Source organism: Colletotrichum karsti, assembly GCF_011947395.1.
Source record: "Colletotrichum karsti strain CkLH20 chromosome Unknown Scaffold65, whole genome shotgun sequence".
In the NCBI taxonomy this organism is placed as follows: Eukaryota; Fungi; Ascomycota; class Sordariomycetes; order Glomerellales; family Glomerellaceae; genus Colletotrichum; species Colletotrichum karsti.
The window spans coordinates 1-20,281 of record NW_024065965.1 but is presented as its reverse complement, the minus strand read 5'-3'; the positions used below and the strand labels follow the sequence as shown (position 1 = coordinate 20,281).

The 20,281-nt window shown below is 50.1% G+C and overlaps 4 protein-coding genes across 4 annotated transcripts; 2 read left to right on the top strand and 2 right to left on the bottom strand.

The window, feature by feature from the left end:
• Positions 1-5,341: 5,341 nt before the first annotated feature.
• CkaCkLH20_12750 (uncharacterized protein) lies at positions 5,342-6,477 on the bottom strand (the record flags this gene model as incomplete). The annotated part of the gene is made up of 2 exons (XM_038895462.1): positions 5,342-5,919; positions 5,979-6,477. 2 exons carry the CDS (start codon positions 6,475-6,477, stop codon positions 5,342-5,344), a joined length of 1,077 nt encoding a protein of 358 aa, XP_038739168.1.
• A 2,995-nt stretch (positions 6,478-9,472) lies between these two features.
• CkaCkLH20_12749 (oxalate decarboxylase family bicupin) lies at positions 9,473-11,204 on the top strand (the record flags this gene model as incomplete). Its single annotated transcript, XM_038895461.1, has 5 exons — positions 9,473-9,546; positions 9,596-9,876; positions 9,959-10,285; positions 10,338-10,552; positions 10,602-11,204. 5 exons carry the CDS (start codon positions 9,473-9,475, stop codon positions 11,202-11,204), a joined length of 1,500 nt encoding a protein of 499 aa, XP_038739167.1.
• A 3,088-nt stretch (positions 11,205-14,292) lies between these two features.
• On the bottom strand, positions 14,293-15,384 carry CkaCkLH20_12748 (uncharacterized protein; the record flags this gene model as incomplete). Its single annotated transcript, XM_038895460.1, has 2 exons — positions 14,293-15,192; positions 15,259-15,384. 2 exons carry the CDS (start codon positions 15,382-15,384, stop codon positions 14,293-14,295), a joined length of 1,026 nt encoding a protein of 341 aa, XP_038739166.1.
• An 872-nt stretch (positions 15,385-16,256) lies between these two features.
• Positions 16,257-18,176, top strand: CkaCkLH20_12747 (uncharacterized protein; the record flags this gene model as incomplete). Its single annotated transcript, XM_038895459.1, has 1 exon — positions 16,257-18,176. One exon carries the CDS (start codon positions 16,257-16,259, stop codon positions 18,174-18,176), a length of 1,920 nt encoding a protein of 639 aa, XP_038739165.1.
• Between the last annotated feature and the right edge of the window lie 2,105 nt (positions 18,177-20,281).

The following is a 20,281-nucleotide window of genomic DNA, read 5'->3' as shown; positions in this document are numbered from 1 at the left end:
AAGGAAGGTGCCCCTGCCCTCTGTTCCTTCCTCCCGTCCCAACCTGAGTCAATTGCCTACCAACGACAACCTCGAGGCAGGTGCGCCTCTTTCCCTCGAGGTGGTTGCTTCCTAGCGCAGTTTCTCACCCAAAAAGTGCAGGGATGGCTTTGTTCATAAACGTAGGCCAAGACACGACTCTTAATGATTCTGCCAAGAAAGAGCTTGTGTTCTTCTCGGCAAGCCATCCCGTTGCGCCAAGTTGCTCGGCGCTGCGAGGGAAAAGTCGCCGCACGACGGACGACTGACGACATGTAAAAGGCACTCGAGATATATCGAATGTCGTCGGGAATGGAAACAACTGCTACGCGCTTCCAACTGAATGGTTCGCGACATCAAACGAACTGCTTTGACAACTTGACAGCCGATCCCCGCCCTCCTCGCCTCCAGGTTGCGACCCAAAATCCTGTGGGCAACACGGGGTAAACGGGGTCATCCAGCGCTAATGCTCCATTTATGCCCACCGTAAAAGAAAATCTCGACGGTTCAATGCTGGGGAATTAAGCTTAACAACGGAATGTGGCCTGATGCTAACAGATGGCCCGCTCGCATTGGTGGTGTTCTGATAAGGGAGGGGACGGAACCTCTCTCGCGTGGTGTGCTGGAGGTGTGTCTTGGCCAATGACGGTTCTTCTTTTGGCACCAAATTCGCGCAATGGTGCTGCACTTTCTGTGTTGATCAAATGGCCGTGCATTCGCTCTTGCAAAAAAGGTGAAAATGAGGTGGATTTCGGGACCCAGACCCACCCCCCACTGGCACTCGCCGACACTTTGCGCCGTTTGGGCAGTTGCAGTCACCGACCGTACTTGCCTCTTTCCTTCCTCTGCCTCTGAATTTTCTGCAAAAAATACAGGAAGGTACGGCCAAGACTCGAGCCTGCCCTTTCAGTCGGGAGTGCGCCCGACTCCGGCACGTCTCCACTTTCGCTTTTTCGAGTCTCGGGCATCTTCCGATTATTTTTCTGCCCGCTGGCGTTGGCTCCGTGATTCACCCCCGGACTTTTTCGACCCTCCACAATCGCTTTCGACTGTCATCCGCTGTCATCCAAACGCCTTCACTCGCTCGTTTTCACGCTCGAGCCCACGACGTGCCCGGTTCTCCATTTCCCCAGTCTCCATACTGATCCAGTTCGCTCGCGCAATTTGAGTCATGCTGGGGTCACCTCGTCCGCCCAAGAGCCTACCATCCACGCGCCGTCCACGTACTCCTCCTCGTCGACTTGACCGCATTGGAAAGCCATCGCCGACATCTCGCCCGTCGCCAAGACCTCGTACTCCATCATCCATGGCTGCCGTCTGATTCCTAGTCAGTTGTGCCGGAAGAAAGTCCCTCGAAGCTGACCAATTGCTAACTGTCTCGGCCAGGCTAGTGTACAATCACGTTGGATTGAATCAATTCCCAGATGCAGATGCAACTCAGCCGGCACTTGTTCCCTCCGACCTCGCGGGGCCACTCACGCTTCGCCATTTCATGTCACCTACCAAGAGCTCGGCCTATTGCTCGCCTCGACTTGCTGACCTCGTCTACTCGAACCCTGACTTGCATCTGCAGCCGGATGCCCATCACTACCACATCTCGACCTCTCGCCTGCAGCCTCTCCACGCTCCTCCATCCCCATCTCCGTCTCCCCGCCTCTCCAACGCGCCATCTCCTCTTCAACCCCAAACCCCGAATCTGCTTCCTCTGGAGTTTGCGGAGAAGAACGGGTCCGCCATCTTCGCCAAACCGGCTGCTTTTCGCGGCCCTCACCACCAACACGACCGTCTTCCACGTTGCCTCGCTGCCTCGTCGCATTGCTCCACTTCCGCCGCCACTCACCACTCAACACCACACACTTACACCCTTGCCACAACCGGCCAAAAACATCTGCAGGCGCATCTCCCGGTTGTTTCGAGATCCTCTTCCAGCTCTCTAGCTTGGTTACTATCGACTCCCATGCTGCCGCGGGGACGACACTGGAATCCCCGGCGTTTTGAGCAAAGCCCACCAGCCTTTCCAGAACCAGGTGATATCACGAGTCGGTACATGTGCCCCGAGGGCCCAGATCTTCGTCACCAAAGTGAGCTGAATACCACCGCAGACTTCAGACCAAACGGCGGTGAGCCTCATCTCACATTCGCCATGTCTGACACAAGCTGACGGTAATCAGCGACTGGCACTGCAATTGCCTTTGGGAATGCATTTTCCGCCGATAAGACGCGGCCACACACAGCCAATCGGGTCATATCACCATCCTGCAGCCACCAGGACATGGCATCCAGCACTCTTCGGCCCTTGAGCCTCTCGCGACCCTAGCAAATGTCTCAGCGCCATGCTGGTCTCTTGTCGCTAGCCTCTGAGGTGCTTCTAGAAGGCCGCTTGCTCGTATTTTGGAACTTCACATGGCTAGTCTCGTTCCAGCCATTCATGAAGTTATCGCTGCGACGTTGTTGTCTACAATTGCCTGTCTGGGTCTCTGTCTCTCCGTTTCGACCCCAGTTGCGCGTCAGAGAACCGCTGGCCTGTGACACTCGTCCGTGCTGCGTGCGACGCTGGGAATAGCATGCGACAAAACAACTCGGACTCTTCCAATGTTTCTGAAATATTTTCAGGGTCCGTCGCAAATCCAGAGATTCGACTGCTAAGATTAGATGACAGCAACAAACAGATCAGAACGTGGTCGCAACGGTTTCGCATCAGATCTGCGCCCGTTGGTCATTCACATGTTGACCCCCAAATGCGCCCAGCCGAGTCCAGGAATTGAAGCTCAAATACAAGAAACGCCAAGGCCCCGAGCCCATATTTTCCCTTCCTTGGCCTCAATCCTGTCGACATCGCAACCTGGCGGGTTACCTCCTCCTTGGCATCAGACCAGACGGCTGCATCTACGATAATAGCTCATCAGCTACGAAACACCTACGCGCTGTGGCATGAATCGAGCATCGCTACTGACGAGAGAGGGGCAGTTGAGACTTGGCCTACGCATCGTCGACGCGCCCGAAGAGCCCCCCCGTCTACCTTCGGTCGACTCGTCCCCGAAGGACACCCACCTTCACCCACCGAACGTCCGCCCGTCGGTCGGTCTTGTCCCCAGAGCCCGTCATCCGTTCCGGGACATATTCGTGCCCCAACCTTAGAAATGCTGCCGTTCCTTCGTTGTTGGGATGCCCAGCCGGAGTATCCATACTGACGACAATAGTTCTCGTGATGAGTGGTTGGAAGCCCGACGCGCGTCGATCAACCGCACCCTTCAACACGGAACACCCGGGTCTTGACTAAAGCTTTTGCAGATCCGGAGATCTACGGAGATTGCCCGCCCGCCTTTTGCGGCTTGAGCTGTTGACGACACATCGTCAGAATCAACAGTCTACGAGCTCCTTCTGCCCAAAGCCTCTTGGCATGCTCGAGGCGAATCCGCAATACCACGAATCCACGCCCAGCCAATACTCCACGGGTGGCGAGAGGGCGGACAACCTTTGAAGTGCTTGGCTCTGCGACTTTTGCCTTGGCATCTTACGATGTTGATAAGACGAGGTTATGGCTGTGTTTGCCGACTACCGCCTATTGACAGATGGCCGATATAACCCGGACAACTTCTGCTCCCTTTTGTCGACACGCATTAGTGGCTTCATGGAGTATATGATGAACTTCTAATGTGGTCGACTCTCCTGATGGAAGCTCTCGGGGACTTTGGAGCTCAAGTACCAGAGACTAACCCAATGTTTGGCCCTTGGCACGAGCATAAGAATCTCCTCCGCTGTGTTCCTGCACTTTGACGAGCACACCTAACGATGAGGTGAAGTACACAGTGGACTCTGACGATCCACAGGAAAAGCCTGGAGACAACACCAACTGTACAACACCAAGGCCTACAACGCGACTCTTCTATACCTCTGACAGATCGTATCTGAGTAGCCGGACTCGCTTGGGATCATTGAGATTACTGTTGGCGCTGCCCTTTGACTTCTTTAGGAAGAAATCTTCCTGATACCACTAACCTGTTACTGCATCCCAGCTATTCAATAACGGGCAAGTACGAGGTGAAGAGCCAGTAGTTAGTTAGGTTACCCTAAAAGAGATTGTGTGCTGTCTACTTCTTTAGAAATTCTCCTACAACTGTAAGCAGTATCATGTCATCTCGCGTAGCTTTGAATCGTTATTCCGACTACCTCGGTAATACGTTATGAATCAAACATAGCGTACAATACATGGGAATCATCATCAAAGCATCGTTTTCTAGAGCACCAGTCCTGTCACGCAAGGACTACGTAGACACTGGGACCCGTTCTTGATCTCAAACTCCTGGTTAAGCACGGAAACAGAAAGAAAGAAAAGTCATCACTCAGATGTGCATTATTCTAATAGCAGCTTGACTGCAGAGGTTCGTGATCCCAATATCTTCTGTGGTTTAATTCAAGTATAGGAAACGTTTGGCTTACTTGTCATGCTCGCACGTTCGAGACGCAACTACTCTAGCATATCACGGGATGAAACAGAAGATGAAGACGTGTCTGACTTTACACGACGCGGTGTGGTTTTTGGGTACTTGTTCAGAGGCAGGATTAAATGAGCCACTCGTCGTCATAGTCGTTCCGTGTCATCATCGTCGATCCCTATAACCGGGGACTATGCGCATTTGATACAAGACGGCGGTAAGCTCTAGGATGGAAACGATGTCTCTCTGAGTCTTGTCCTTCTCAACATGAACAATTCGACCTACCAAGATGTGCGTCAAAGAGGAGCTGGTTGTTTCAGAACCGCACCTACTGTATCTCTGCTTCCGGGCCCGGTGTCGTGACTACTTCCTCCCTTCTCCGAATCTACAATCACCGGTAAGGAAGTATAAATCAGTACGTATAGCATGTTCTGAGTAGGACATGTATGGAATGCTGAGCCGACGAAACTTTGAACATGGGAAGAACGAATACAAAATCAACGTCTCAGGTCAGATCTGTTTTGACCAGCTCCGTCATCGGCACCAGCGGGCTTCGGAAGGATCACGATCTCCACTCGACGGCCGTGGTGCCGGAAGCTTTCGGGGCCGGTGTATGTGGATCCTGGGACGTTCTGCTACCGTGTTCTGGGATGCCCTGCCGTCCCGCATCGTCTCGCATTGCTATTTGACTGAACATTGTTGGCAGGAGGCTCATCTCGTAGCTGAAATTGCCGGAGTATAACCTTGGTGCCAAACTAAATCCGAATGGGAGCATTCATTCTGGCCACTTATGATGAGGTGTGGACTTTAACCAAGTGTCTTCCTTCGGGACGGCCGTCACTTTGACAAATTTGATAAGAATTACTAGACTCCCTCACACCAATCCTTCAAACACCAGCAGGCTTAGGCTGCCCGAGAATAACATCAATGACCTTGTGATCATCATACGCCGCCACAGCCCTCTCACACAGCGCCTTCACCCGCTCCGGCGTCTGCAGCGCGTACGGACAGATAATCCAAATCACGTTCGTCATAAACGACCGCCGATACTCGATCATCACCTCGGGGTCGTTGTGCCGGTCGAACTTGGGCCCGCCGAGCCGGTGCAGCGCCGCGAGGTAGTGGTCCAGGATCTCCATCTCGTGCGCGCGGCGGTCCTCGACGCTCAGCATCGCCGTCACGAGGTAGACGATGTCATGGAAGCAGGAGCCGAAGTGGAAGGCGGACCAGTCGAGGAAGCCGAGGCGGCCGTCGGCTGTGATGTAGACGTTGCCGATGTGCGTGTCGCCGTGGAGGAGGGTGCGGAAGCGCGGGTTGCGCTCGGCGTAGTAGCGGTCCAGGGCCTCGTTGCAGCGTTTGCCGTCCATGAGGTACGCGGGGAGAGGGGGCCGGTTCGGGCCGCGGACGATTTCGTCCCAGGGCCTGCACATGAATGTCATTGCCGGGTCGTAGTTGTTCCAGATCCCTACGTGTGTTGTCAGCAAGTGATGCCGAAGCAGAACGGCGTGATGGTATTATTCTCACATGGATGGTCCTCCTGGCTCTGGCCCCAATACTGCGCGTGCAACCCCGCCAGCTGTTCCACGCCGTTCATCGCCTTCTCGACCGGATACGAATCCGTCTCGCCGGGAAACGTGCACCCCTGCTCGACGAGGTCGCTCATGACCGCGATGCCCTGCTTCTCGTCCGTCCCGCTCCACCAGCCCTTGGGGAACGTCATGGTGTCCTTCACGGTGGGCGCGATCCTGGAGAAGAAGTCGGCCTCGCGCTGGGCCAGGCTGACGGTCCAGGGCTGCGCCTCGATCATCTCGGGCTGGAAGACGCCCTTGATGCAGACGTGCGACGGCCTCTCATCATCGCTCTCGTCCTCGTAGGTGATGGTGAAGAAGAGCTTGCTGCCCGTGCCCCAGATGTTCCTCGTGTTCTCGACGGATTTGATCCTGTGTCCGAGTTTCGAGCCCAGCCACTCTGGTGTGATTTCCGCGAGGAGGGAAGGGAGTCGTTCGGTTGCTGTTTGAGACATTGTTCTGGGATGCTGGCTGGTGAGTTCGCGATCGATTGACATGTCGTGAGACCTGAACCTGCAACCGCGGAACAGCGGCAACTCTCGTCTTTATAAACACGCAATTCCACCGCGCCCTCGACTCATAAACCCTACCGTCAGAAGTGGGATTTCAAAACTCCCACCTTACGATAACTAGCCTCTATTCGTACGAGAGTCCCCGCTGCAAGTAAGCCGATATGCCACTGGGCGTGCTGCTGTTGGTTCGATGTTGTTGGTGCGAAGTGAGAGCCGGCCAGACCGCGACTTTCATTGGCCTAAAGAGCAGTATGCGCGCCGGGGTATAAGCACCCCACAGCCGCTTCTGCATCCGACGTTGAAGAACCTTTCTCAGTGTTGGTACTTTGCAGTGCGATAGGCTGGAGTCTCATTGGGTGGTTCAATTGGCAGAGACTCTTGTTGGGGCTTGTCAGCAGTTCCTGTGATAGGCAGGTTTATATATGTGTACTTGCAATTACTCTTTACGGTCTGAATCTCACTCTGCGGAACACTTTGAGATATTCAGGCTAATTGAAACAAAGTTTTAGTGGCACATGACCTGCACAGGGTGAAGTCGTTGATGTAGTTTAGCCATGCTGAGCGTCGGTTCAAAGATTTGGCAGAAGTGTCAACGTAATTCATAAGTTAGAGTGGCGTCGTCAACCTGATTAAGCTTGACGAGACTGTCACAAATTCATGATGCTTCAGAATCGGAGCTCAATGTCGATTCAAGCTTGATGTCTGATTGGCTCATTGCATAGTCCGAAGCATCTTTACATATGCCCTGTAGATGGAAGGTTGCATAGCGTGGAAGGGGCTACATTGAGGAGTTGATTTCTCTTTTCCAGCCTATACGGAATGAATTATGACAGCTAGAAAAGTGGGCAAGAAATAGGCGAAGATTATTCTTAACGACATTGTGTCATTCACGGATGTGGTTTCAGTCGGCATCGCCGTCACCTTCTCCAAAAGACGTAGCATCGGAAATGATCACATTGAGAGCTAGAGTCTTCTGGTGAAATTATACAGGTATGCGCTGATTTAGTCTATACCGGTGGGATTTAACCATAAGACGGCAGATGCGACATAATAGATCTTGATAATAAATAATATATTTGAGACGGTCTATTCTTTCAAGCATGGTCGTAACGAATGCACTGGATGGCTAGGCAGGGTATCTTCCTACATACCGTGAAGGGGATCACATGCCCCTTTTCGGCAGTTGCCAAATATCAACTCACCAAAAGGGTCATCCATCATTGAACAAGAGCCTGTAACCACTTTCATGATAGTATCAATCAAATTGCCTGTTACGTTCAATCATATCTATAATCTTTCGTCAGACCTAGACAGCCCACACGTCTTATGCACTTACACGATGATTATTTACCTATTGGCAGCACCCCCGACGATAGAAACTAAAATCGCACAGCTCGCCAACCGCAACAGATTCCGAGGTATTCTCCAATAATGCGTTACCAAGCTTTTGTGAATAAGGTTCCGCATTATCAGCTGCCACGAGAGCTGCCTTTATTTAGAACTTTGTCTATGGGAGGAACAACGTTACATCATCTGATCAACCGCCACCTAGGCTAGGCCTGATGAGGATTATTAGGTAGATTCAATCCGGATTCGTTATCGACAATGGTTCAGTTGAATTCCATCATAGGCTGCCGCTTCTGGTATATCCGGCCTCTAGAAGCCTTTTTCTCACTTATAGCCGGAGAGGATTTAAAGAGAAACATTTTAAGCCGAACCGGCCGAGTAGTGCTCATCCCGCCAGGCCCTTCTGAGACTGAATCACAAATATCGCTGACAGATGCTTTGCAACGGTGACTTGTTAGCGTCTTACAAGTGCGCTATCTCGGAGTTTAGAAGGCGGTGGCAGCGACGCTAACGATGCACGGGAGCGGGAAGAGTTGAGATCGAGGGCGGCGTAAGCGGACAATCCCGAGCTTTCTGCGAACGCCGGTCCACCCATCAAATCAATAAATGTCATCGCACACACCTTTAGCTCCCAGCCCCGATGCTTAATACTTATGCATGAATAATCGAGGATCTCAATGAAAATAAAGAAGGGAAATGTTCAGACGAGGAAACAGCGAACGGACCAATCCTCCACTGAGGATCAGAAGACGTCTTTGTGACTTCACACCCTCCAACTGCCGTGTTTGGCAATAAGGGGTGAGTGTAACGTGGGGTATTTCTGTCATCAGATGAATGTGCTCATTCGGCCTTATTTTTAACCTTTCACATAACAGTTATCCCCGAAAAGAGGTGTCCACGAAATGAGGCTAAGGGGGGGCAACATAGCTGTCGACATTGCCGAGCACTCCGCGAGACCGCCAAAGAGTCGTCAGAAAGGACCTTAGAGGCCTGCGTTAATTTGCGGACTTCGCGGGGTCGTGAGTAATTCATGCTACCTCACTGGTTGTCATGGCTGATGAGATCTGGGATAGTCGTCGTCAATAATCCACTCTCCGGTGCCGATTCAACCGTGCGTGGGTCCCGGTCTTGACCGTCTCGACGGCAGCGAAGAGCGAAAACGCGTCATCGCAGTGACCACAGGTCCATCCGAGCTTTTGCCCATCTGGAGATATTATTCGCTTTATGGGGCACGCGGAGGTCCCGAGTCATCCACATGTTGCCTGCCGGGCTAAGACTGCAACTTCAGTTCGCGCCTTGCTAGCAACAAGACTTCAACTGGTGATGACATGGGTTGACTAGGAAGTAGTGTAGGAGGGGGTTTATCGGAGTACGGCATTGACAGGTTTGAACGCTATCTCACTAGACTTCTATGATGAGATGTAAGTTCATTCAATGCAGATGACGAGTATAAGAAGTTCTCAGTTTCCATGTCCTCAACAGTCAGACTTCATCAAGTTCCAACTCACTCAGGAGCAGACTGTCCGATCACCAAGTCTTTCGTTTATTCGCATAGCAGCATCGTTTTTCCTGTTTCAAACGTCCCAAGATCATGATCACTCACGCTGCCTTCCTGCTTGGCCTACTTGGCGCTCTGCCAAAGGGATATGCTGTCCCTATGCCTCAGTGAGTTCACCCAAGCATGACTTTCAGTAACAATATCTGACATCTTCAGAATGGGAGATTACGGCGAGAACAGCGGTTCTGTTGGCGGCATCAACCCACCCACCCCGCCCGTGAACAGCCCTACGGGCAACCTCAGAGGCGACTCCAGTCTCCTCGGAGGCAATGCTCCTCTCCCCAACCCCGACCAGTTCGACTCCGCGATCGTCAAAGACGTCCAACTCGTCCCGGGCCAGGAAGCAGACGGCAAACTCGGCCTCTACCTCAACTTCGATGGCGTCGACGTCCCGCAGCCCATCCGCGGGGAGCTAGGCTCCCCTGATCCCGGCCCGAGTGCGTAGCATCCCCGGCGGGGTTTCGATCTGCACGACGGAAAGTCCACCAGAGACAAGCCGCTAACGCGATATTCCCGCAGGAACGTACGCTTACGAAAAGCTTAACCCCGACCTGTTCGCCCCGCCGGGCACCGACAAGGGCGACGTCAAGAACGCCATGTGGCCGCTGGGCCTCTCGCATAACCGGCTCGGAAGCCAGGCCGGGGCCGGCTGGGCGCGGCAGCAGAACACCGCTGTGCTTCCCATCGCGTCGGAGATGGCCGGTGTGGATATGAAGCTGCAGCCTAACGCTTACCGCGAGCTGCACTGGCACACGTCAGCTGAGTGGGCTCTTGTGCTCAAGGGATGCTGCCGGATTGCTGCGATGAATGAAGATGGGAAGAGCTTTATCGATGATGTTTGCGCCGGTATGTTTGATCTGAATCGCATCTACAATGGACCATTGCTGATCATGCGAAGGTGATGTTTGGTTCTTTCCGCCGGGTGTGCCGCACAGTATTCAGGCTTTTGACCAAGGTGTTGAGTTCCTCCTCGTTTTCGATGAGGGAGACTTCAGCGAGGAGAATACCTTCCTCGCGTCCGAGTTAATGTTGAGAAACCCTATTTCTGTTCTCTCAAAGAACTTGAAGGCAGATGTGTCGGAGTTCGCCAACATCCCCAAGGATCAGCTCTATGTAAGTGACCCACTTCCAGAAACAGACGCAGAAGCTGACAGATTCCAAGATCTTCAACGGTACCCCTCCTCCGAAGGATATTCAAGATCAGAACCAGACTTCCTCTGCCGGCGCTCTCACTGGGGCAGAGTCCTACACTTACCACTGGTCGCAGCAGAAGCCCTTCGAAGTCCCCGGCGGTTCCGTAAAGATTCTCGACCCTCTCACCTTCCCCATCGCCAGCAACTTCTCCGCTGCCCTCGTTGTGGTCCAGCCCGGCGCTATGCGAGAAATTCACTGGCACACCACTAGTGACGAGTGGAACTACTTCCTCCAGGGATCCGGCCGTGTCACCGTTTTCCAGGCGCCCGAGGCGTCTCGCACTTTCGACTTTACTGCCGGCGATGTCGGATACATCAAGGTTGGGGACAGCCATTACATTGAGAACACTGGCACCGAGGATGTCATCTTCCTCGAGGTTCTCCAAGCAACGCGCTTCACCGATATCAGTGTTGCCCAGTGGCTGGCTCTGACTCCAAAGCAGGTTGTCAAGGATACTCTTGGCTTTTCTGATGATCTGATTAACTCTTTGCCGAAGGAGAAGGAGTACATCAAAGTTGGACCTACCAACATGACGGCGTTGGCTGGTAGCGCAAAGAACTTCACGGCCTAGTGTGATTTCATGAGTTATGAGAGTTTGCATGGATGCCTCAAATGATTATGTGGCGAGGTCGGTTCTGTTCTGTTCATGACTTGGTCGTTACTCAGCTCATAGCGATACTTTTTAGAAATGACACGACTTATGATGAATTTGAACTATTTTTACTTCATGGCTCCAAGTCTTCAAAGCGATGCCGTGCACACGAGCCGTAACTGATTAGAAGAATGAACTCTGTCACTCTATATGATAGATTGTCCCGCATCCCTTACAATCATGCCAGTCTGACGAAATACCATGTCAGTTGACCCATGACGTCTCCTTCACTACGCATACTTGTTACAGGGTATGTCGTCTCCATGTAGCCCAGTCTAGTCAGAAGTCGCTGTTCACTTGTCGACTCTTTGAGAACGTCTTCCTCGTACATCGTGATCTCAGTTTCTCCCTTCATCTGCTTGAAGACCAGCCCGACGTCAATGTGCTCGTCAAGTTCACAACGAACCGCATCGTAATGATACCAGACCATGTAGAGCACACTGATTGCTTGTCCCACAGGGAACTCCTCGGCGCAATCAGGACGAAACTCATGCACCTCCTCGTCAGAGAACCGGCCGAGCTTATCCAGAGTAACGACGTACTTGATGTTTCCGTCGGACTCTCGAGTAGCTGTGACGACACCCTTTCTAAGGTCTCCCTTCATCTCGATGGTGTGATATCTTCGAGCCATCCAAGCAACGAACGGAAGCGGCTGGTCGAATGCGGTCCCCATGGCCATCTTGAACTCAGGTTTGACAAGGATGGCTGGTTCCATTGCCATCCGCCGATACATGTCGTTCGCAACTCTTCCGTTCCGAGTCGATGCCCATGACCATGTTGGCACAAGCCAGTTCTCATGTCATCCCCCCGATGGGCCCTTGGGATCGACGTACCACAACATTTCTGTTTCGACGAAATGCCAAAAGAGTCCGAAAGACGACCGAAGATGCGACCACCTCTGCGCCACTGTTGTTATCCCGTTGATAGCCAGGAACTTGTCGGAATCGTACGTCAAGGACAGGGTGGAGTAGTTGGAGAGGAACTCCCACCACGTCTTGAGGAAGGGGAAGTAGACTTCGCGCGGCCGATTGAGATCCGTAACAATGACCATGAAGTCGCCGAACGGATCGGATCCGTCCTCGTTTGGCCCGTCAGGGTAGATGCTGTAGGCCTTAGATTTCCTTTGGCCCTCGAGAAAGACCGATAGATTAGCGGCGTGCCCTGGTAATCCTCCCGAGTATGCTGGGTATCCATCACTATCGTAGGCTTCGTCATCGGGAGATTCAGGCTCCAAGCTTTGAGAATTTCTCGAGGCTGGTGTTTCTGTCGTTTCGGCGTCATCGTCCTTGTCGCCTGACATATCCACGGTGTCTTCGTCCTCCATTTCCTCGTTGTCTTCTTCCTCGGAATTCTGTTCCTCATCTTCATCTTCATCCGACTCTTCAACCTCAACGTCGTCATCCTCTTCATCCTCCCATTCCTCGGACCCCGACTCCGATTCAGGTATAGGAGGTGGCAGACGAAAGTCCCTGAAGAAAGCGAAAATATCCTTTGGATGGGTTGGAGTCTCCGTAGCAGCTCTCGCCGCGCGAACTTCTAGTTCCGGGTTCTCCAAAGAAGCGTCGCATTCACGACATTCCCATACCACGGAGCCTTCAGAGAAAATGAGAGATCGGGGAGATATCATCCGCTCCTGACAGACCCAAGCCCGAGTATCAAGAACTCCTGTGACTTTGAGCTTGGGGTCTCGCACATAAAGGCCAGCGTCACTATCGAGACCATCCGCAGCCGCAATCGTGCAGGCTGCCTTGTCGTAAATAATAGCCATACGTCTTGCTTCGGCCTTCCAGTCGTCTTTGTCATCCTGGACGATACAGAACGAGTCGATCCAGATATGAGAGAACCCGAGACCACGCGCGATATGAACCGCATCACGGAAAGTGGCCGGAAGCTTCGACGTCGGGATGCCGACATTGACCATATCGTCCAGGTTCGCCTTCGTGGTGCAGAACTTCTCGTCGGTGCCCCATCGATGACTGAGAGCAACATACTGCGTGTCCGCGCTGAGGGATTGGGAGGGTGCTAGTCGCACAACGTCTTCGCTCTTGTTCGATGGTTCGAGGGGAAATGAGAGCAAGCGTGTGGCCACCAGGCCTTCACCTTCGAGGTCAGATATCAAAAGAGAGTTGTCGGTGCAGAATACGGTGCTGTGCCTGGCTGTCTTGCCGCACGACGTGTGGGTAGCTGTACATTCTTTCAGCCAATTCGAAGCGGTTGGAATGGCCGTCGCAAAGAATTCATCAGCTAACACCTGTTGACTGCTCATGTTTGCGAATGTTGTCAGGAGATTCGGAGGTGAGTTTTGCGTGTCCTGCAAGGTCTATGTCTAGGCGACGCTGAATCAAAAGAAATATCTTAGTGATTACGATCTCGACCGGGTCTCGGCACCTTTGATACGTTATATAATGGTCTGCGAGGTCTCAAGGGAGTGTATGTTCCCACTCATACCAGGCTTTGGGCGGCAAGTCGGCTGTAACGCATGCGCATTGAAATTTGACGAAGAGGCGCATGCCCAGGCAGCAACATTCCCTTCAGCCAAAATCAAGCTTATTCTCAGCCATCACATGCTAAAGACACTTTGGCGTCCATGTCATCTTGAGTGCGCTAGGTGAGAAAATAGGGGCGTAAGATGGAGCTAAACTTTGCGGCTGAAAAGGGTGTAATGTGAGTCAAGGAGCAGGCGTTGACCAGTATCCTAGTGAACTGAAACATCACATTTGAACAGACGCTGGATGGATCGTGAGTTGTGGTCTTAAAAGGATTAGTACCAAAAGTCTTTTTCAACGTAGGCGAAAGCAACAAATCACCTCTGGCTGCCAATGAGAAGTTTAATTGACCTTAAGTCTAATAACCGAAAGTTCTTAGTAGCCCAATCAGTTCTTTTCTCATCTCACATATACCTCATCTGATAAGATGAGTGCGAGTAACAAGAGGACTGCCATTCCGGCACAGCAGCTTGTATACCACGTAAGTCGAGGCTACGATGCGCTGCTTTAACAGCTCGTCCTCAATTAAGCTGGCTGCGCATGAAGGCCTCCACAGCGGTGAGGCCCTCGTCCGCCCCCGTCCCCTTAACTTCCCTCGAGAAGGTGATGTACGCATGCGCCGCTCCAGGAACCACCTTCACGGTTGCTTCTCCGCCCGCCATCATATATTTCGCGCTCATGAGGATGGTGTCGTCCATGAGGCAATCCTCCGTTCCCACGGTGAAAATTGCCGGCGGGAGCTTTCCGCGGAGAGGCTCAAGATCCGCGTACAGGGGGCTGACGGAGGGGTGTTTCTTCTCTTCTTCAGACATGCCGGGCAGGAAAGCCTTGACGTACTCGTCCATCAGCTGTCGATCCAGGATGAGCGTCTTCGGCTTTTTGAAGTGGTGCATCGACGGCAGCCAACTCAGCGAATAGCAACCAAAGTTGAGGATCATCCCCTTGAATCTGAAGCCGGCGTACTTGGCTTCGGGCGACTGGAGCAGATGCAGCATGACTAGGAAACCTAGGTGCGCCCCGGCCGACTCTCCCCCGCAGAATCCCAGAGGGACTTCCAGTGTGGACTCGGCGTTATCGACGAGCCATTGTGCTGCATCGTAGCAATCGTTCGGTCCCGCGGGAAACGGGTCTTCGGGCGCATGCCTATAGCCAACCGAGAATGCCAGAGTGTTCGTCCTGTTGGCGATATCTTGGAGCATCATGTCTTGGGTCTTCTGGTCGCCCAAGACCCAGCCGCCGCTGTGAAAATGAAGGTACACAGCTCTGGCCGGGCCATTTTGCGGTCTCAGTAGTCTGCAGGGAATCGCTCTCCCGGCATCCCTCGAAGGGATGTCGAAATCTTCCGCCGAGTCTAAGTATCGAGGTTTGGGGAGTGGTGTTTGTCCATCTATGCGCATTTGACGGTGTTTCGGCGCACCAACCTACACTTGAGTCGTCAGAAAAGAAAATGGACCGGCGAGGGAAGTTGAAAGCGACGGGATCCTCACCTCGTACCACTTAGGGCCCTTGGACATGAGGTCCATCAAGTAGTTGTTGAACTCATGTGCTTCGTCCGGTATCGCCGCCGAACCAAACTTGGTGGCATTGATTTTGAGGGCGCTGTCGAGTTCCATGTTAAGGTACGCTGGTGATGTACAAGCGGGCGAAAGCGATCTGACAGAGATGTTGGCGCGGCAGCTCGTGGGCTATGAACTCTGAACCTACCTATATATCGACCGGCAGGGTTCATAGAGAACAAGTATGAAGGTTAAGGCTGCCTGTAGTGTAGGGTTCTATCTACAGACAGATAGTGATCGATTAATATATACTGTGTGGGTTATTTTTTAATATACTAGTATAATATATTAAGTCTATTTGAGCTTTACTTATATGTATAGAAAGTTTACTATAGTATTAAGCTCAAAAGATAAAAGCTATAGAACTTTATAGCTTATCTAGAAGCAGCTTAACCCTAAGTAAGTAGAATTGTTTTTCTGACTCGCGTCTGGCTTATTGCGCATAGGTCGCCCTGAGTTGCCTCTGGTTATACTGCGGGGTTCGTCCCGCAAGAGGGCACCGTCCTGGATCCTGTGCGTACGGCATCGTCATGAGCTTCCTCTAGATAGGCGTCGTCGTGGGTTGCCAAAAGAACAACGAAGCACACTTGATACAACTTAGCTTCCCCACGCAATGAGGGGTAGTGATGAGGGGTGCAGAGAGTATCTCTGTCCATCATGAGACTTCTTTATCTGCGGACCAGGGTCTAGGTAGGTAGCTTCTTCCGCAATCACGGCGGCCTTTATGGCTTAGTAATTATTTGGATGTTGTTTTAATCCTGTAATCGTCAACAAATGGAAAGAGCATCCTCATTATTTATTGACTTGGTGTCGTTTTGCTGCATCCAAGCTCAAGTTTTCGACAATTCTGCTCGTTATTCTCGCACGAGAATTATAGCTGTGCGATCCTCGACATACCTCGTGCAATTTCCATCATAACTCCCTACAAGATGGCGCAAGGACCTGAGGCCGACCTGACATTCTCGAAATACGAAGAAGAGCGACAGAAGCGTATCCGCGATGATGGCCTTGCCCAGTACGTCAAGTTGACCGAGGGCGACGATCATCTGCACCTGGCCGATGACCCGTTCGGCGGAGAGTTTGGCGACCGACAATGGTCCATTCCGTTCGGCGTCTCCACTGGCAAAACCAAGGTCGTCATCATCGGTGCCGGCTATGGTGGTCTCACTTACGCCGTCCGGCTCATCCAAGGGGCCGGCTTCACTCCCGAAGACATCGTCTTCTTGGACACGGCCTCCGGATTCGGAGGCGCCTGGTACTGGAACCGGTATCCTGGGTTGATGTGCGACGTAGAGAGCGCCTGCTATATGCCTCTTCTGGAAGAGACGGGATACATCCCTAAAAACAAGTATTCATATGGCTCGGAGCTGAGGGGCTACGCCGAGCTGCTCGCATCGACCTTCAAGTTGACCGACAGAGGCCTGTGGAAGGTGACGGTGAAATCCGCCTCCTGGGACGACGCCAAGGCCTCGTGGACCGTGGACATGCTCAAGACGACCAAGGACGGCCAGAAGCAGTCCATCACCCTCGAGACCGAGTACCTGGTCATGACCGCCGGCCCTCTGACCAACCCGAAACTGCCTCGCATCCCAGGCGCACAAGAGTTTGGGGGGACGACATTCCACACGGCGCGGTGGGACTACAATACGACCGGCGGAACTGCGGAAGACCCGACCTTGAGCAAGCTTCACGACAAGAGAGTAGCCTTCATCGGCACGGGGGCGACCTGCATCCAGGCTGCACCGCACCTGGGCAAATGGGCCAAGGAGCTTTACATCTACCAGCGCACTCCCTCGGCCGTCGCCGTGCGTGGCCAGCAGGACGTGGACCCCGATCGCTTCCGTGCCGAGGTCAGCAGCAAGAAGGGCTGGCAGAAGCGGCGTCGTGAGAACATGGCGATGTTCGTCGAGGGCAACACGCCAGACGAGAACCTCGTCCAAGACGGCTGGACCACTTTCCCGTCCTACGCGGCTCTCGTCGGCGGCCCTGCTGCAGACGGGCTCACGGACGAGACTCTCCCCCAGTACATCGACAAGTTCCACAAGCTCGATTACCCCCGGCAGGAGGGAATTCGCGCCCGCGTGAAGCAGACGGTCAAGAACACAGAGGTGGCCGCATCGCTGACGCCGTGGTACCCGGGCTGGTGCAAGCGGCCGTGTTTCCACGACCAGTACCTCGACACCTTCAACCGAACCAACGTGACTCTGGTGGACACGCGTGGCCGAGGCGTGGAGGCCATCACCAAGACGGGCGTCGTGTTCGACGGCAAGGAATACCCCGCGGACATCCTGATATACGGAACGGGTTTCGAGCCGTTGACTGCCGGAGGACCTTCTCTCCGCGCGGGCATGGAAATCTACGGCCGGAACGGCATCGAGATGGAGACGAAGTGGAGCAACGGGCTCGCCACGCTTTACGGACTCGTCACCCACGATTTTCCCAATCTCTTCCTGTCCGGTGTCTACCAGATGGGTTCGACAGTCAACTACGCGCACATGGTTGACGTGATGGCGACTTCCATGGCCAGGGTGATCAGCCGGGCGCGGGAGAAGCACGCGTCCGGACAAGACGGAGGGTCGTACAGGATGGTTATTGAGCCGAGCCCGGCGGGCGAAGAGGCGTGGGCGCAAAGGGTGCTCTCAACCGCGCGCGGTTTCGGCGCCATGGCGGGCTGCACCCCCAGCTACGGCAACGGCGAGGGCAGAAAGGCCAAGTCCAAGGAGGAGGAGCTGAATGTGGCGCGCAGCGGAAACTGGGGCAAGGGTTGCCTTGACTATGCCGCTATAGTCGAGAAATGGGCCTCGACGGAAGACTTGGAGGGGTTGGAGTTTCGTGTCGTTTCAGCTTAGAGAAACTAGAGGTCTTTGAAAGAGTACGCAATAATCGTTTGTCTGGTAGTCCAGGACGAGGTGTACGACGTACAAGTGCAGTGTGAATGTGACGCGCTTGTTGGTGATTGCTATTTTCCGCGTCTGTACTGAAGTACGCATAACCGAGAAGTGAGATCACCGAGGTATCCCTTTGAACCCGAAAGTGTGACGTCTTCCCCACATTAGCAATAGGCAAGGGAAGTTAGTCTACCAGGAGAACATTGATACTCATATCTCCATAGATAGTTCGTCATAAAGGAGCCGGGACATGTCATCTGCTGATAACAGGAAATCAGGCGGATTTAGGGTCTCTAGCCGCTGCTTTAGGTACAGTCACTATAATATAAGCGCACTTCTCACAGACTATTATTCACCTAAGGGGTAGGGGTAGGGGGGGGGGGTAGATAAGGTAACTTACCTTTTTTAGTAGTAGGGAAGGCGCTAAAGTAAGGTATCTTATTATATTAAGTTAGTAAAAAAAGTTTTAATAATAGGGTAGAAGTTATTTATTGATTTTTCTAATTAGCTAGATTCTATTAATAGGGTATAATTATTACCTATAAATTTTAAAACCTATTTAATAATTAATTTACTTTTTAATTCTTTCTCTTCTTTTTTTTTTTCTTTAGGAGCTATTTATACTATATTTATATAGTATTTAATAGCCTTTTAGAAGTATTTATAGACTTATTTAAAATTACTTTTTATGCTTATAGTAATAATTAAAATAATTAATTAATATATATATTTCTAAATTATTTCTAAATTACTTTATAAGTAGTTTAAAATTAATTTAAAAATAGCTTATATATAAAAAGTACTTTAAGGGCCTCTTTAACTATATTAATAAGGCTATTCTTAATAAATAAAACTAAATATAAAGACCTCTATAGCTTTTTACCTTTAAAAAGAACTAAGTATTTTAAAATTAATCTTTAAGTACTTTAAAACTAATTCTAAATTAATTTAAAATAAAAAGATAAAATAATTCTTACTTTAAGTAAAGTTTTTTATTACTTCTCTATAAAAAATAATAATAAGATTTCTTATAGAACTATAAGTTCTCTAGAGGTAATTTAGAACTACTTTAAAAATACTTTAAAACTAATTTTAAATAGAACTATTACTTTATATTTCTCTCTAATTTATATATCTATATATATAAGTATAAAGATTAAGCTAATACTTTTATCTCTATTAAAAATAAAAAGATAGAAATAGCTAATATTAATAAGTTAGATATAATAAGAAGTAAGTATTTTTAAACTAATTTATAACTATTTTAAAACTAATTATAAAAGACTCTTATAATAATTTATTTAATCTCTATAATATTAATTTTAATAATACCTCTTTTATTATTATTATACTTTTTAAAAAGTACTCTATTTTTAAAATATTAGCTCTATTTAATATATTTAAAAAAACGTCTAAAGATATAAGTTTTAAATTATTTCCTAATTATTTTAAAAATACTTTTTAATTAGTTTTAAATTAAGTTATAACTATTAATATCTTAAATATATATTTCCTAATTAATATTAATGAGACTAAAGCTAATAGATATCCTTATTATACTAATTAGAGCTAAAGCTATAAGTTTATTTCTTAATTACTTTTAGAGTAATTTAAAACTAATTTAAAACTAAGCTCTCTTAAGGATTATAATAATAATTATATTATTTAGAAATAATTTTAAATTAATCTTAAAGTTATTAAGGTAGAGTCTAAATATAAAGAGGAGCCTAAAAAGCTTTAAGAGCTTAAGGAAATTAAGAACCTAAAGGGAGCTAAAAGTATTAATAGAGGAGGAGAAGAGACTACTTAAAGTAGTTTTAAAGTAATTTAAAAGTATTTTAAAACTAATTTATAACCTATTTATAATAATAGACTTTTTAGAGTTAACTAAAAGATATTTTAGCTTAACTTTCTATATAGTTAATATAAAACCTATTTAGAATTAATTTTAAATTAATTTTAAGGCTAAAAGGCTTTACTTAATAAAAAAAGAGGAATTCTGCTTATATTATATTTTAAATTAATTTAAAAGTAATTTATCTTAAAATAAAAAGTAAATCTCTTTA